The 15,063-nt window shown below is 48.5% G+C and overlaps 1 protein-coding gene across 1 annotated transcript; it reads right to left on the bottom strand.

Moving 5' to 3' along the window:
- Positions 1-591: 591 nt before the first annotated feature.
- On the bottom strand, positions 592-13,419 carry TF (transferrin). The gene is made up of 17 exons (XM_027650526.1): positions 13,086-13,419; positions 10,820-10,983; positions 10,514-10,622; positions 9,066-9,257; positions 8,738-8,873; positions 8,400-8,455; positions 7,188-7,357; positions 6,875-7,061; positions 5,757-5,911; positions 5,547-5,640; positions 5,060-5,092; positions 4,271-4,429; positions 3,006-3,150; positions 2,485-2,549; positions 2,173-2,357; positions 1,241-1,427; positions 592-825 (listed from the first exon to the last, which is right to left on the bottom strand). Exons 1-17 carry the CDS (start codon positions 13,126-13,128, stop codon positions 788-790), a joined length of 2,118 nt encoding a protein of 705 aa, XP_027506327.1. The 5' UTR covers positions 13,129-13,419; the 3' UTR covers positions 592-787.
- Between the last annotated feature and the right edge of the window lie 1,644 nt (positions 13,420-15,063).

Below are 15,063 nucleotides of genomic sequence, written 5' to 3'. Positions count from 1 at the left end.
ATCAGACTCAGAGAAAACAAACCTACATGTTTGTTTTCAGGTCAGCAGCACATCTGACAGACTTCCAAAACACACACTTTTCTAAGTCCTAGATTTTTTTCCAGAAAGGAATCCTAAGCCTGGACTCTCCCTGTCAATAAGTTTACGTGTTTTAAGAGTCCTGCCAGGTGGAAGTGACTCAGACCCAGCCAGCTGAGATATGAGACAGAGAAGTTCTATTCACACCTCCCATCTTACAACCACTGTATTACTTTGGTTTGGTTTTGGTTTTTTTTCCTCTTCTCCAGCCTTCAGCTTCCCTGACATAAACACTTTCCCTCTTCCTGTGTCCCAGCCACACTTGGGAACTGTCATCTGCTGGGGAGATAATAGGATAACCCGGGCAAAGAAAAAGCACAGAGAGTACAAAACACCTGTTAATTGGGCTCTAAGATGCATTGAATCCATTTTGCTTTGGCAAATGGTGAAAGTTTCTCTAATGGGCAGCAATAGATGTAAGTGACAATAACCACATTGGTATCTGTCCTACAGGAAGATGTGCTGAGGAAGAAATGGGCTTAAGGACCATTTTGAAAAATCTCAGGATGCCTGTTTAGATTAGAGATTTTATTTTTTGCTGTGATGGCAGCAGAGAACTGTAAAGTCTCAAGGAGCCACTTTCAGAGTGATGAGGGAGGGCAGAGAAAGCAGTGAAGGCAGAGAACCCTCAGTGTTCAGTGCTGAGGGCACAAGAGGAGTTGTAAATTGAGGTTTTCTCCCCCTCCAGCGATGAATCCTTCCCAGCCCACTACTTGTCCTCAAGGAAGGTGCACACCTGGAGAAGATCTGGAAAAAGAAAGGACAGGGAGAAGTTCAGATCCTGCCTTCAAACACTCTGGTCCCAACAGTAATGCCAACAATGTCATCACTTGGAAAATCCATGGTGTGCCACAAAAAAAAAGGGCAGTAACCACAGATCACTCTGGGCCTGCACTGATGGGTCCAGGTGGGTTCTTTGTGCCATTTTTCAAAGTGTGTATTTTCTAGAGGTGAGGAAAAATCTTTTATTCATGTTGCTGCCAAAACACCAGATTTTAAGTCTGTTCTCAGTTCACCCAAGGACCTTGGAGAAAAGTGTAGTGGCATCCTTCTAAGTTATCCTCATTTTACTTAAAAGGCATTAAATGGACAGTCCCAGAAGAAACTGCCTGTGAGGTAAGAACTGCAATTCAGAGAATTCCCCTTAGGCTGTTCCAGTTACCTGATGGATTGCAGGTGTTGAGGCTGGCAAGTGAAGCATAGTATTGATCTCCGAGGAATTCCTTGTACGTTATTCCATCGCGGAGCTTCACCAGGCACTTGGTCAAGTCTTTAAACAGGAGATCCTTGGTTTCATATGCAAACATATTGAAATCCTTATTCTTGATTCCTTTTGCTCCAAACAGTCTCTGAAATAAAGGCACAATGAGAAGAGAAGTAGAAAGCTGGCAGGATTCAGCTCATGCAAGCTTAACTCTTGGTTCTGGTTCTTCACCATCATCCTGGGGAGCCCCAAGCCAGGCTCCAGAAATTTAGGAGTGAATTTTCTGTCCATGTGCTTAGAGGAGGGATCTGTCACGGGAGGGCACATTTTTTCCCCCCATTTTATCATGCAGAACCCATCAGCAGGTGCTGCCAGCAGGTGCTGTGCCTTAGCCATGAGGTGGGAGCAAAAGGAACTGACTTCCCAAGGGCCTCTCAGCAGAGCCCGGATGGAGCAAATATTAACATTTGCAGTGACAAACAGAGGTGGTTTAACCCACCTATGTAGGCCCCAGTGGCTGTAGGACTGTGTGTGTGCGGGGGGGCTGCTGTAGGGGCTGAGCCTGACTCAGCTGTGGCAGAGATCGGGCACCCCAGAGGAGTTTCTGAGACACACCAGCAAGAGCAGAGCCCAGAAAGGAGGTGATAAATTCATGTCACACAATTATAGTGTGACAGCAGCAGCTACTATGATCCAGCTATTCCCTGAAGTTGTATTTGCTAAGGTGGCAGAGGAGAAAGAATGGTTTGGGAGGGATGGAGGAAGGGCAAGGACAAGGGACAAGGCTGTCGCCCCATACCAGGTAAAATTTTCCACGTTACTCTGACCTGGGGAAAATCAGAGCATAAAGGCAACCCCAGGGCATTTCTCCCACTCTCAGCACTACAAACCTCTTGTTTCTCCAGCATCTCACAGACTTGTTTTGCTTTCTCAGGACGTGTCACCACGGCGTGTGTGGGAACTTTGGCCAGGTTGCACCTCCTGTAGTCCATGACGTTTGCCCGTTGCCCATCAGTGCACAGCAACTCAAATTGGTCCATTTTCAGATCTTTGGCCCAGCTTTCTTTACTTTTGCCTTTACAGAGAAGGGGTTTGGAGATTCAGAGGTCTTGTGTAGCAGGAGAACATCAGCCTCACAACATCTGAGTAATAAGGCAGAAGGGGAAGGCAGCCCTGACACGAGCTGTGCAATAATCACGTACCATCAGTGTTCTCCTCGACGATGGAATGCTTAATAAAGGCCACATCCCCCTGCTCCACCAGACACCTGGGAAGTAGAAAGAGGCCAGTGATGTGTGTGCTTGAATCCTGGCCCTTTCCTACAGATTTCATTTACACCTGTGTCTTATTTTGTACAATTAATCTCTGAGGACAGCCAGGTCTAGGAGTCCTGCCATGAATATTTTAAAGGTATCTGAAACGCTTTACACTCCTTATCTCTATTAAAAGTGGAGCATTGCTGCCATTGTAGAAGGTCTTGTGTCTCTCCTGGTTTGCCTGGGGCATCAGGACAACAGTTTTACAGAATTCACAAATTTTGCATCATTTTTCAGGAAGCAAAGACAAAACATGTCACTTATGTATAATATTACAGACATTGTGGTGGAGCGGAGAAAAAGAGGAGGTCAGCAAATTAGTGTCAACATGAGGCTGTGCTCCAGCTGTGATCTACCCATAACCCCTGGGATTAGCTAGAGGCAGCCTGAGTGTTCCCAGCACTCACCGCAAAGCTCCAGTGTATCCATAGTACTGCTCGTGGCTGCTGGCGACACACTTCTCCGGAGGGACCCCCCCAGAGCCCTTGCAGAGCTGGCAGAGGCGGGAGGTGGGAGGAGATCCGGGAGCACAGCCCTGGCTGAAGTATTCATCTGAAGGCAGAAATAGGGAAAATTCACTTTTCCTCCCCTGGAAAGTTAGATTTTGTTTTAATAACCTGAGTTAAATGCCCTGACTTTGTGTTACTGGTCAATGAGGAGATGGAAATCACGTGCATCTGGTTTTCACTGTGAAACTTGTGTCTTGTTATTATTGATAATTATTATTATTGTTGCCCAGAGAAGCTGTGGCTGCCCCATCCCTGGAAGTGTCCAAGGCCAGGTTGGATGGGGCTTGGAGCAAACTGGGCTAGTGGAAGGTGTCCCTGCCCATGGCAGGGGGTGGGACTGGATGTGCTTTAAGGTCTCTTCCAACCCAAACCATTCTGTGATTCTGTGATTCTGCAAGGAAGTAGGGCCTAAGTCTTAAGTGCAATAGGCACTATCTTGGTGTAAAAAGAAGAATGTTTTTCCTGCAAACCTTTCCCAGCTCTCACAGAGCCAGCCTGAGCCTGCACGGCCTCTATGGGTCAGCAGAGCTGCACTTGGCAGCAATGCCAGAGCTCTGGGGGGAGAAGGGACAGTGAGAAATGCAGGCAGTAGGATGGAGAGGCTGAGAATAAAACTTACTCACACTAATACCTTTTTTTGGTTAGAGATTTCTGTTTAATAACTGTGTTTACTTTGCCTTGGTCGATAACATTTCCAAATTATTTTTGTTGTACCATAATTCTCAATGAATTCTCAGGCAGTCGGATCAGTCCCTTTAAGTTTCTTGAATTAAATCAGCCTCTGTCCCCTGTTTTCAGCCCTCCCCCTCCCTCCCGAGTTTCATCCTTTAGCCCCACTCCACACCCTGCACAAGCACCAGGGCAGCCCATATTCCATTTTTGGGAATACCTCTTGGTTGGGCTGCTGCAAAGGGAAGGGGAGAGATGTGAATAGAAAGCAAAGCCCCCCAAGGCAGCTGATGTGCTGTATCTTACTCTGAAGCAGCCACCAAGAGCCTAAAATTTTGCTCAGTGAAACCTTAAATAACAGAGCCTTTCCCATTTCCCACCTCCAAGTGGGAATCTTTGAGGCACGAGAAACTTTGAAGACCACATGAAGGAAGGGAAAACATTTTTGTGAGCGGATTCCCAGCTGGAAGAAATGGGTGCCAAACTGGACTCACCGAAGTTGCAGTTCCCTGTCCTGTTGTGAATCAGGCCCATGGGGATGTTCCAGCCAGCAGTTCTCCCCACGGCGGTGTGGCACGACTTCTTACCCTGCAGGTTGTTCCATGTGATATCTCTGTCAGATTTCTTCACAACAGCCACGGCAAAGTAGGTTGCTTTCAGAGAATAAAATAAAGGAGAATTAAGGCCTGACCCAAGGATCCCACCGTGATCCCTAAGGAGGCCAATGGCTTCTCTTGGGAATGGGCATATATGAACAGTAAACAGAAATACTTTGCACTTATAAATTGTTGGCCGGGCAGCAACAATGGAAGTGTTTGTAGATGTGACGCGTCTACTTCCACCATGCTTCTGGGAAATTATTATCCCTGACATTTCCCTGCCTACCCTGACACTTGAGTATGCGAGAAGGCTGCAGCAAGACATACATGAGGATTTCTTATCCCCTCTTGATTTCTTATTCTCTCTTTAGCAAAGGACAAAAACCTTCCCTCCTCTCCCCCTTCTCATTCCCAGAAAGAACAATTCCCTAATGCTACAACCCAGGCCCTCTTTCCCTGTTCAAGCCCTGATGCTGTTGTGATGTGCTGTTACTGTTTGCTTTGCCTTGGTATCTCCTTGCAGATCCAGACTGTTAAACCTGACTCCCAAAATTTTAATATATACATTGGACACCGTGGCTCTTTGTGTGGAGACAGGCCATTTGTTCTCCCCTCATGACTGCATGTATTTTACTGTTTATATCCCTCAGGACTCTTTTCTGTCCCTCTGTTGGCAGTAATTACCTGGTTCTTCTTCTGATTCACTGCAGTGGTTCTCTGTGGGAGAGGAAAAGAAGAAGACACTGAACAGAGGAGAACTCAAACCCAAAAAAAGGATCAAGCTCACTAATTTCTGGAGAAACCTCATTCTAGAAATGACTCTTTCAGGAACGCCTTGTGCATCAAAAGAACAAAGCACGGCCTCCAGCTGCTCCTCTGAGCTAAAACAACTGGTTTTACTGAGACCAGTGCTAAAGGGTAGGGACAGGATGTGAACAGGACTAAAACAAAGAAGAGAGAAGTTGGAGGTTGCCATGTTCTCAACTCTCCATGCCCGCTCTCCCCCCACCTCATGGAAAGACGAGATGAGTGCTGAGCAGAGTTGCCTCATGTATTTTCTGCAGGATGCAGCACTGAATCTGCGTTCTAGACTCCAGAATAAACCCAGCACTTTGGCACCAGCCCATTCCCCACCACCTGAGCTCTGAGGGACAGAAGGGGCTGTGCTTACCCTCATAGCTCTCTGCCACCACTGGCACCAAGCCACACATGCCGGCAGTGTAGACAAAGCCTCCGTCCAGGCTGATGGCATCTGCTTCACCTTTCTGCAACAGTAATGGAACACTGTGTGTCCCCAGGCCAGGGCTTTTCAGAGATCAGATTGTAAAAGAAGCAAGTGGAGAGTTCACAGTGAGGAGAAAAGGAGAAAAAAAAGCCATACCATGATCTTCATGATGCATTCCTTGGTGTCTTCTGCCACGATGCACTCCACCTCCCCATTGCTCATCACGCTCCAGACGTCACACTTCTTCTTCTCATCCCTGCCTATTGCACACCACTGGGTCTTGTTCCCTCTGCGGCTGGGGGTCAGGCGGTCTGGAAAGCCAGGGGAAAACCAGGATAAGCCCAGAGCCCTATGGAGCAAATGGGCCACTTCCTGGGTGGGAAGTCCGTGGGACTCAGCCATGAAACTGCCTGTACACACCGGCCTGCTGCTGCTCAGGGCAAGATGTTCCTGTCTAATGAGCTGGCATGAGGAGAAAGGGTGATTCGTAAGCTGAAGGATGCTCAAAAACCAACTTACAGATCTGAAAGGCGAATTTCTGCATAACACAGGCCACTCAGGCAGATTTCTGTTAGCTAAAACAGCACGACCACTAAACCCCCATGTGTTAATAATACTTGGTATTGCTGCCTATAATATATCTCACATTTCTCCACTCCTCACAGCCCAGACAACCATGAGACTAAGACCAGACTGAGCTGGGTAATTACAACCTAGTTATGCTTCTCTGAAACAGCATTTGAATAATCTGATGTTATGTGAAGTCCATAAATGCCACTTCACAGAAGAGAGGTACTTTAAATTGTACTATTCATTCTAAGTGAGTTTCGGAGATATACTTCTGGGATGTTTGACTTTCAGAAAGCCATCAGTAAATGCTTGATGAGTCTAGCTGGAAATAAAGGACACTGTTTCCCTCAAGTGTACAGTGCTGGACCTGGTGTTCCCGGTTCTTCCCTCTTTTTGCATCTAGCAATGGCTTTTCTGAGAAGCAGTTTTGACCATGCCCAATCTCTAACACCAGCTGAATAACTTGTATGGAGTCTGTGCAAATTTTATGTCTTTATCAGAGTGGTGATGATGTTATTTTGGGTTTGGACTCAACAAATTCCTTTTGTAAGTGACATTTGTGAAGATTATGTGATTACATGGGAAATATTTTGCAGATGATAAATCTGTGTCTGAAAAAATCGTGTTCCTTTTGCCCAGACATATTTGCCAATGCCAACACTTCCACACACTGACAGGACTTTGGTGTTTCATGCCCTGCCTACCTTTCTGAAGGCTCTGGATGGCACCGTAGTAATCAAAGCCCAGGTAGAGCTGGGTATCCATCAGTGATGGGATTTGCTTCAGCTGAACTGCAGAATCTTTGAAAAGCAAGTCTTTGAGGGCTGGGTCCTTCTTGCCAGGTGGCCCAAAGAGGTGGAAGGTGTTGGTTGTGCCCACACCAAATTTTTCCTGCCACAGGGGAAAAATAATCAGCATATGACCATAACCAAAACTCTTGGAAAGCTGGAGAGAGCAACCAAAGCCAGAGGAGAGAAGAGGGGATGCTGTGGGAAGGAAAGGAGAGAACAATGATACCTGTGCTTTGGAGAGGAAGTTCCAGATGTCATTGACCTTGTTGTCATCTCGAGCCATCACGGCGTGGGCAGGAACCCTGGCCCAGTGACAGGCTTTGTAGTTGTCCACGGGCTGGCGGGTGCCGTCCAGACACAGAAGCTCGTACTCCTCCTTCTCATTCGGGGCATTTTCTGGAGGAAGGGAGGAACCATGAGTTGCATCACCATGAAAATAGACCAAAAAATCCCATCTAGGGAAGCTTTGTAATTAATTTGTTTCTGCCGGAGCTCAGGGGAGAATTCTTTGCAGGAGACAGGTTGCAATGGGACTGGGGTCACGGTGGTTGTACAAAAGCAATGCCTGAGGAGGAGAGATTGTCTCTGCCTCTGTCCTGACTAACCCAACAGTAAGAGGATTTATGTGCAAATGGATACAAATAGGTTTACAAACAGCATACAAATGGATTGAACAGGCCAGGAGCTGCATATGGTCTGTGAAGGCCATTAGGTAGCTAAGGTCGAGGCTGAAGAAAAAGCCCAGGACTGAGGTCACAAGGTTACAAGAGAATTCAGGTGGGAAGGGACCTCTGGTCCAAGCTCCTGCTCAAGGCAGGGGCAGACCAGGTTGCTCCAGATGGATCTTGAAACCCTTCAAGGATGGAGAGTGCACAACTGTCCTGGGAAAACTGTCACATTATTTTCTTGTCCTCAAGGGGAAAAAAATTCCCCTTGTATCTGGCCCTCAGGCTGACCAAGTTCCCCCCACAGAGCATCTCCTTGCAGGACAGTTGTCCCTGCCCCATGACAGCCTTGGTGACCCTCCACTGAGCTCACTGCAGGTCCTGGACATGCAAGGCCATCCTCCATCTCCGAGAAGTACAGAGTCAGTGAACTCTGGCTGTGGGTGAATTCCCTCCAAAATCCCTCCCAGAGGGATGGGTGACCTGCTCAATTGCTCACATTACGGCTGGCTCTGTGATACAGCAGTAAACAGGTTTTCCATATACAAAGAAGAACCTCAGAGAAGAAAAAGTGGACCCACCATAATCCTGTTTCTCAATACCAAGGATGGCTTAGTCCAGAACGCGCAAAACATGTTTCAAGAGATGAAAGAAGAGGTTTTGGGCCAACATGGGGAGGAATGAAAGCTGCACAGTGTAGGCGAATTGCAGGATGGAGTGGCAGCGAGATATTGGACTAGAAAGAGGAGAAACAAGAGATCTTGCAGGCTCACCTTGAACAGTTGTGTGTTTCACAAAAGCCACGTCTCCTTTTCCTTCTTTCAGACAGCTGCAGGGGGGGAGGAACAGAAGAGAAGTTAGAAAAATAGACACTGTGGCTCTCTATCTCCTGTTTCAGCAAATTATTTTTGGCACAAACTGCAGCCATAGAGAAGTGGTTTTCCAAAAAAAAAAAAAAAAGCTATGCTGGCAGGGAAGAGATGATAACGGCAGAGAAGTAATTCAGTCCTCTCAGGACCCCTGAATACAGCATGGCCCTCCCTGGTTTAATGAAAACTTCCATGTGTCAGAACTAGAATATTTCCCCAAAGGACAAATAACTCTCACTCACTGAAAAGCTCCAGAATATCCAGAATAAGGTCCCGTGCGGGACATTTTGGTTTTGGAGTCCCCCTTGCACTGACGGTACAGTTTGGGTTCAGTGGTGACACCGGGGACGCAGCTGGCAGAGAAAAAATTGGCCACGGCTGTGGGTGAGAAACAAGCAATAGTGAGTCAGAAATTCACTTTTAGAAGGATGGGAAGGGAGGAGATGCACAAGGAATGCCAGTGCCCTGTGAGCCACCTCTGGACCCCCCCAGAACATTGGGCAACATCTCTTTCACCGTACCACCACCCCTGGCTTGACTCCCACCGTCGATTCGCCCCTGCCACCTCACCTTGCTCAATGGAGCCCGAGTCTTTGCCATCCCACTCGATGTCTCCCCGGTGGATGAGGATCCCAATCGGGATGTTCCAGCCAGCAGACCTGCCCAGGCCTGTGTGGCAGGAGGTCTTTCCCCTCAGTTCATTTATTGTGAAGTCTGTTCCCTTCTTCACGACTGCCACAGCATAGTAGCTGGTGGTGGAGCCTGCAGTGCAGGAAAAAGCAATAAGGCAATGAGAAAACAGGACTTGGGGACATTTCAAATCCTACTAAACCCCCTATTTCAGGGAACAAAGTGCTGCACTTCCATATAACTAGCAATTTGTTTGAATGCTTATGGTTTTCTCATTTTCTTAGGAATGAGCTACACTGCCAATATTGAACCAATGCTGTGCATTTCAACTAATAAAAAGTGAGCTGAAAACACTATCATACTCAAAGTGCCTTGCCACAGGACAGACATCAGATGTGCCATAGTTTTGTAAAGAGCTTCAACAAGTCTTTTTGGCAAATCTCTCCTGGCAAGTCTCTTCTCAAATGCTGTTGCCCACTGAAGCATATACGCAAGCTTTGTGAGACTGAAAGTCCACTTTTATTTTTTAAAATTATACCTAGTCCGTGGATACAGTAACTGAGTCTTAGGGGTGGTAGAGACCTCAGCCTTCCATTTAATATCTGTTTTTCTTAGCTCCCATGTTGAGAACTACTCTGCCATTTTGCCTTGATCCTGCACATTGTGTACAAACAGGCTGAACTCCAGGGTAGAGGTCAAAAGAGATTGGGAGCTTTGGATGTGGTGAGGAAACAGCATCTGTTTGGCTCCCAGGAGAAAGATGAAGGATTGTACAGCGAGCGAGTAGGGATGGAGACATAGATCTAACTCCTATCAGAAGGGATGGCGCAGAGCACGTTTTATACTTCTCTTTTTTTTTCCTGGGCATTGCCTGCACTTCTTGCCTCAGTGATCTCAACTGGGTGTTCCTCCCCAACCACTCATAATGCTGTTGCCTCTTCAATGATTTTTTTTGTCTTGCTCACTGCACAGGGGGGTACACAGTTTATCTGTGCCATCTAGCTCCGTGTTTTACCCTCACGGTTCAAGGCCACTGAAAGCAGAAGATCTCTGGGACCAGCACAATTTTAATGCCATGCTTCAGAAGGACTGTGATTTCTGCTCATGGTGCTCTCCATCCCATCATGGGATCAGACTTTCACTGCAGCAAATGACAGAAATGGGGCACTGGCTCTCCCCCTTTCCACTGCAGTGACACTGTGGCCGTGGGTGATGATTCACATTTTACTGAACTGCCCCCTACCCCTTCCCCTCTGAGATCTGTAGGCCAGGGGCAATATTTTGGACCCTCAACCGAAATAATATGGGAACTCTGCGTGGAAAGGATGGCCTTTGCATTCTCAGTTTGTTACCATCACTTGGCTTAAAAACACTGCATGAAAATGTACCTTCACTGTGTTCATAGACTTCAGCAGCAATGGGCTTCAGCTTGTAGGGGGCAAGGCCTGCCTCAAAAACTTGACCTCCATCCAAGCTAATGGCATCTGCTTCATTATTCTAAACAACAAAGAGATTTCATCAATTAACTAAGAGCAGGAAAAACTCTTCCCAGAGTCTCTCCTGGATCCTTGTGGATGACTCCTTCTCTACAGGGGGGTCACAGGTGACAACCAGTGACTAAAAGAAAACTCCACCTCTGGGTGCAATAGGCTGCTGAAACATCCTCAGTGCCCAGGTATTTGCAGCCCACTCACCGAGATGGCTTTTATGCAGTCGAGGTACGTTGCTTTCTGCAGGCAACTCAATGCAAAGTTGTCTTGTTGCATGTGGTCCCGCAGGGTATTGCATTTGTTCTCTTCTGCTGAGGATATTGTGCACCACTTGATGTTTGTCTTCGGGGGCGCAGCAGAACAGAAAGCTATAGAAAGAACCAGAAATAAGTAGTCTGAGAGAGGTGGACAGGCATTGATCAGAGAGAAACAGCATCTTTGCGAGTACAAGGTCTCTGGTTCCCTGCTGTCACGGCCTTGGGTGATGGCGAGGTGCAGGATCTCCCTTGCACACCTCCTAAGTCATGCAGGAAGGTCCTTTCTTTCTTGCCTGATGTGTGCACCATCAGAAACGTCTGAGAGGATCATTCCTGTCCCTGGACAATCATGATTCAAGTAGCCTGGGCTTACAGCAACATGCACAGGATGAGAACAAATCCACACACTTCAATAGAAGAAATTAAGCTCAAGCTTTTGCAGAAATGGAGAGCAAAGGCAGACACTGAAGCAGAGCCTTTGCAAATAACCCCAGAGGGAGAGCAGCTCTGACCTGGCCAGACTGTGTGCAGAACTCTGCTACTCTCACCCCCTTGGCAGCTGGATGATCTGATATATTTAACTGTCTCTTTATATCTCACCTCCCCCACTACACCCACAAACAGAGATGCCACAGCACCACCATAGTCCTTCTACGAGTCCCCCAACCAGTAAATGCAGCTGAGTGGCTGTTCTGGGAGAGCAGAGCACAGCAAAGACCTCAGGTGGACACATACTCACACCTTCTCCAGCAACCTGAACCCCAGAAATGCTGGAAACTTGCAGTTCAAGGATGTGGCCAGCTTGTGCTGAGTACCTTAACTTTACCCCTTCCCAGCAGGGCTGTGCAGACCAAGAGGTCGCTTGTACAGCGTGCTCCCTCCAAACCCCCGATGGCATAGTTCATTCAAACATCTCAGATTATCGTGTGCCCTTTCCCTTTTCTCTTTCACCTCTGAAATTTCTTCTCTGTACTTGAGCCATAACCCTGCCAGCAAACCTACTTTTTGAGCCATAACCTTTCCAGCAGATGCCTCCCCTCCTCCCAGTGGAGGTGCTGAATTTGGTCACCAATCTTTAACCTTAATTTCTGCTGCCATCATTTATGTTTTTCAAGTCTTGGCCGTGGTTGCCTTATTCTAATGCTGGCAACCATCCTGTCCAGGGCAGAGGCTGAATGGGGACCTCCTGAGGGAGTCAGCCTGGCTGCATTGGTGACATTGGGAAGGTAATGGGACCGGAGTGCCTTGGCCACTCTTGCAGGGTTTCTGGGAAACTTCTTGGCTCCTTCCATTCAGGGGAGAAAGAGAAGCCATAAAAAACAACCTTGTGTGCTAATACTCAGAAAAGGTGCTCAAGGACTTTCCAATGCCAGTGGCTCAGGCAGCAATTCCCACCAGAAGACATTGACCCCCACCACACTTTATAAGGGGTCAGAAGAGACCTGCTACCTACTCCCAGAAGGGCATCCCTCTTTCCCTTTCCAGGTCAGGTGTAGACAGCAGCAACCTCCTTGCTGTGGCTACCTGCCCACTGCCTGCCAGAGCTGTGAGCAGAAAGAGAGGAAAGAATCACTCCAAACAGAGTCAGCCCTGCAGCAGCACAATTTTGGCATAAAACACACAAGAACCCAAGAAAAGTGCAGCTGCAGCAGCAGGACAGAGCCCCGCAGGAGCAGAGGGGGAAGCACAGGAACACTTTCATTATTTAACCTCAATTTTAGTGTCACTATCTTCAGGTTTAACCCAGCACATGTGGGTTAAAATGTACCAGCCAGTCTTGCAGTAGTCTCTCCCCGCCGGGGGCTGAGCCCATGCTCCTCTCCCGGCACAGCTGTTGGCTGGAGGATGATTTTTCCCTTCACCCTGTGACAGCAGGAGTGCGGAGCCTCTCCTGAGGAGTCCCCTCCGTGGTGATGGGTGCCAATCATCCCTTCTCCTTGCCTGGCAGCTCGCTGTGGGGAGCTGCAGCCCTCCCCCCACCCCCCACGGGCTGCCCAAGGAGAAAGCTGCTGTCACTAACACTCGAAATACCATCCTCACTGACAGATCCACAGCAGCCAAAGCCAACACTGCTTTATGTCCTGGCTTTTACTTAACAGCTGCCTGGGTCTGGCACCTGCTGCAGCTCTAAAGAAGCCTTGTCTAGGGGGAAGCCCGGGTCCACAATGGTTTTGACTTCCTTTCCCCAAGCACTGCTTTCGGCAGACACTTACCCACTATCCCGAAGGACAGCACAGTGGAGAGTAGGAGTTTCATACTTGAGCAGGGAGTCGGGTGCCGAGGAGGGGCAGCAGCAGCCTTGGTCACAGACTGTCCCCTCCAAGTCTGTGATGGCTCTGGAACTGCTTTCTCTCTCTTTTATAGAGGAACAGCCTTGGCTGTGTTTGCAGAAGCAATGACCTAACACTGTTTGTCCTTCCTTGTTTCTCAATAGCTCTTAAATCGCCCCCCTCTCTAGATCAGCCCATTTTTAGGAAGCCTTTCACTTTGGCACTGAACCCTTCCGCTGGCAGGACTCAGAAGCAATGCGCTTTGCATTTTACAAGGGGCTTGGGATGGAAAATTCCCAAGATGTGACATTTGAATTCCCCTCAGGGCTGAAACACCGCAGGAGGGGCTATTTTCTTTGTGTTGCCCACCCCCTGCCTTGCCCAGAACTAATCTCAGAAAGTCCCTGCTGGATCCAACCCTGGGTTTTGTGTGTTTGCCAGCAACTACTGCTGTGGTGTCCACGGCCCTTTGGCTCAAAACATCGAGTGCCTGCCTGTTCCCTTGCACACTCTTGGCAATGGCAGAGGGGTTGAAAGGCAGTAAATGATTCCTACACATGATCTGGCTCCTTGCACAGGCAAAGAAAGCCAACAGCAGTGACCGGACAGCTCGATAAGTGCCCTGCAGCCAGAAGGAAGCATCACACTGCACCTTGAAAAGCTTTTGGGATGAATCCGGGAAGAAATGCTGAGATTAGCAGTCACCCTCCTCCCCCTTCCTCTGCAAACCCTCTGCATCCAGCTGTGTTGCTCCTGATCTATCCCCCTGCAGCCAGGACCAGTGGGGTATGGCTTGGTTGATGAAGGTCAGCCTTTGTGATGCTATCCCAGCTTCAGTGTCCCCATCTTTGCTGCAAGGTGCAGGACCAGCTTCAGATTGACTTGGGCACACAGTCTGAGAGTCCCTGGACCGCAGCAGCCCTCTAGACAACTGCTAGGGCTGGTCCACCCACGGTGCCCACCCAACACAATACAAGAGTGCTGTTGGAGGCCCAGCAGGGAGGTCCAGCTCCCAGGCTTGGTCTCAAGAGCACTGCCCTCCCTTGGAGAGAGGATCTCCTGAATTCCCTGCAGAGGTCCTTCCTCCCCCATAGCCTTCACCCTCTTACATGGCTAGGTTGTCTCTCCTTCCCTCCTCCCAGTAGGCCCAGGGCAAAGGGAGCTGCAGATGGGGGGTGGTGGCCAGAGTGGCTTCAGCACAGGTGGGAGCCCAGTGTGAGGTCAGGGATATGGCTCTACAAGGTGACCCAGAAAAGGGGACTGCTGGAGACCCTCAGCCAATGACCACCCCCACCATGGCACGAGGAGCCTGCCCTGCCTGTGCCTGAGTGAGAGGTGCTCATGGACACTGGTTATTCCACATCGTCTGTAGCAGTTCCCTCAGCATGGGTAGTTCCTATTTTTCATTCCTTCATCCCCTCCTTTCCCAGAAGAGCTGCACTTCTTGTGTCCAGAGCATCTCCAAACACTGCAGCTGTGGGGGGATTGACTTTCTCCCACCTCAAGCCTGTCATCCCTTTTAAGAGATCTGCTGTCCATATTTACTCCAGCAAGCTGTGGCCTTCCAAGGTCATCCTCTGCTGAGACTGGCAGATGCTACTGAAATCCATCCCCAGCTTCCTGTGAGTCTCACCAATCCCTTTCTCACTCAGGGTAGCGTTAGCAACATTCCCATCTGTGGGAAGAGGCACAAGTTCTTCCATACTTGAGAAAGCTGTCCCACACAGTTCTTCACATAGTTTTTTGCTGATTTGTTCCAGAATGCCTCTTCTAACAGATATCCTAAGAGAGCCCAGAAATTACAGTGCCTCTGAAACAGCAAAGATATCTGGGCACATAATGGTGAAAATCTTTGGACCTCTTGACTCCACAAGCTAAGCAGTTACAGCACTATCCAGACAGGATAAAGGTATTTGTGCCA

This window comes from Corapipo altera, unplaced genomic scaffold (assembly GCF_003945725.1).
Source record: "Corapipo altera isolate COAL_440 unplaced genomic scaffold, ASM394572v1 54, whole genome shotgun sequence".
In the NCBI taxonomy this organism is placed as follows: Eukaryota; Metazoa; Chordata; class Aves; order Passeriformes; family Pipridae; genus Corapipo; species Corapipo altera.
Note: the sequence above shows the minus strand (reverse complement) of the source record. Positions and strands in the feature narration are given on the sequence as shown.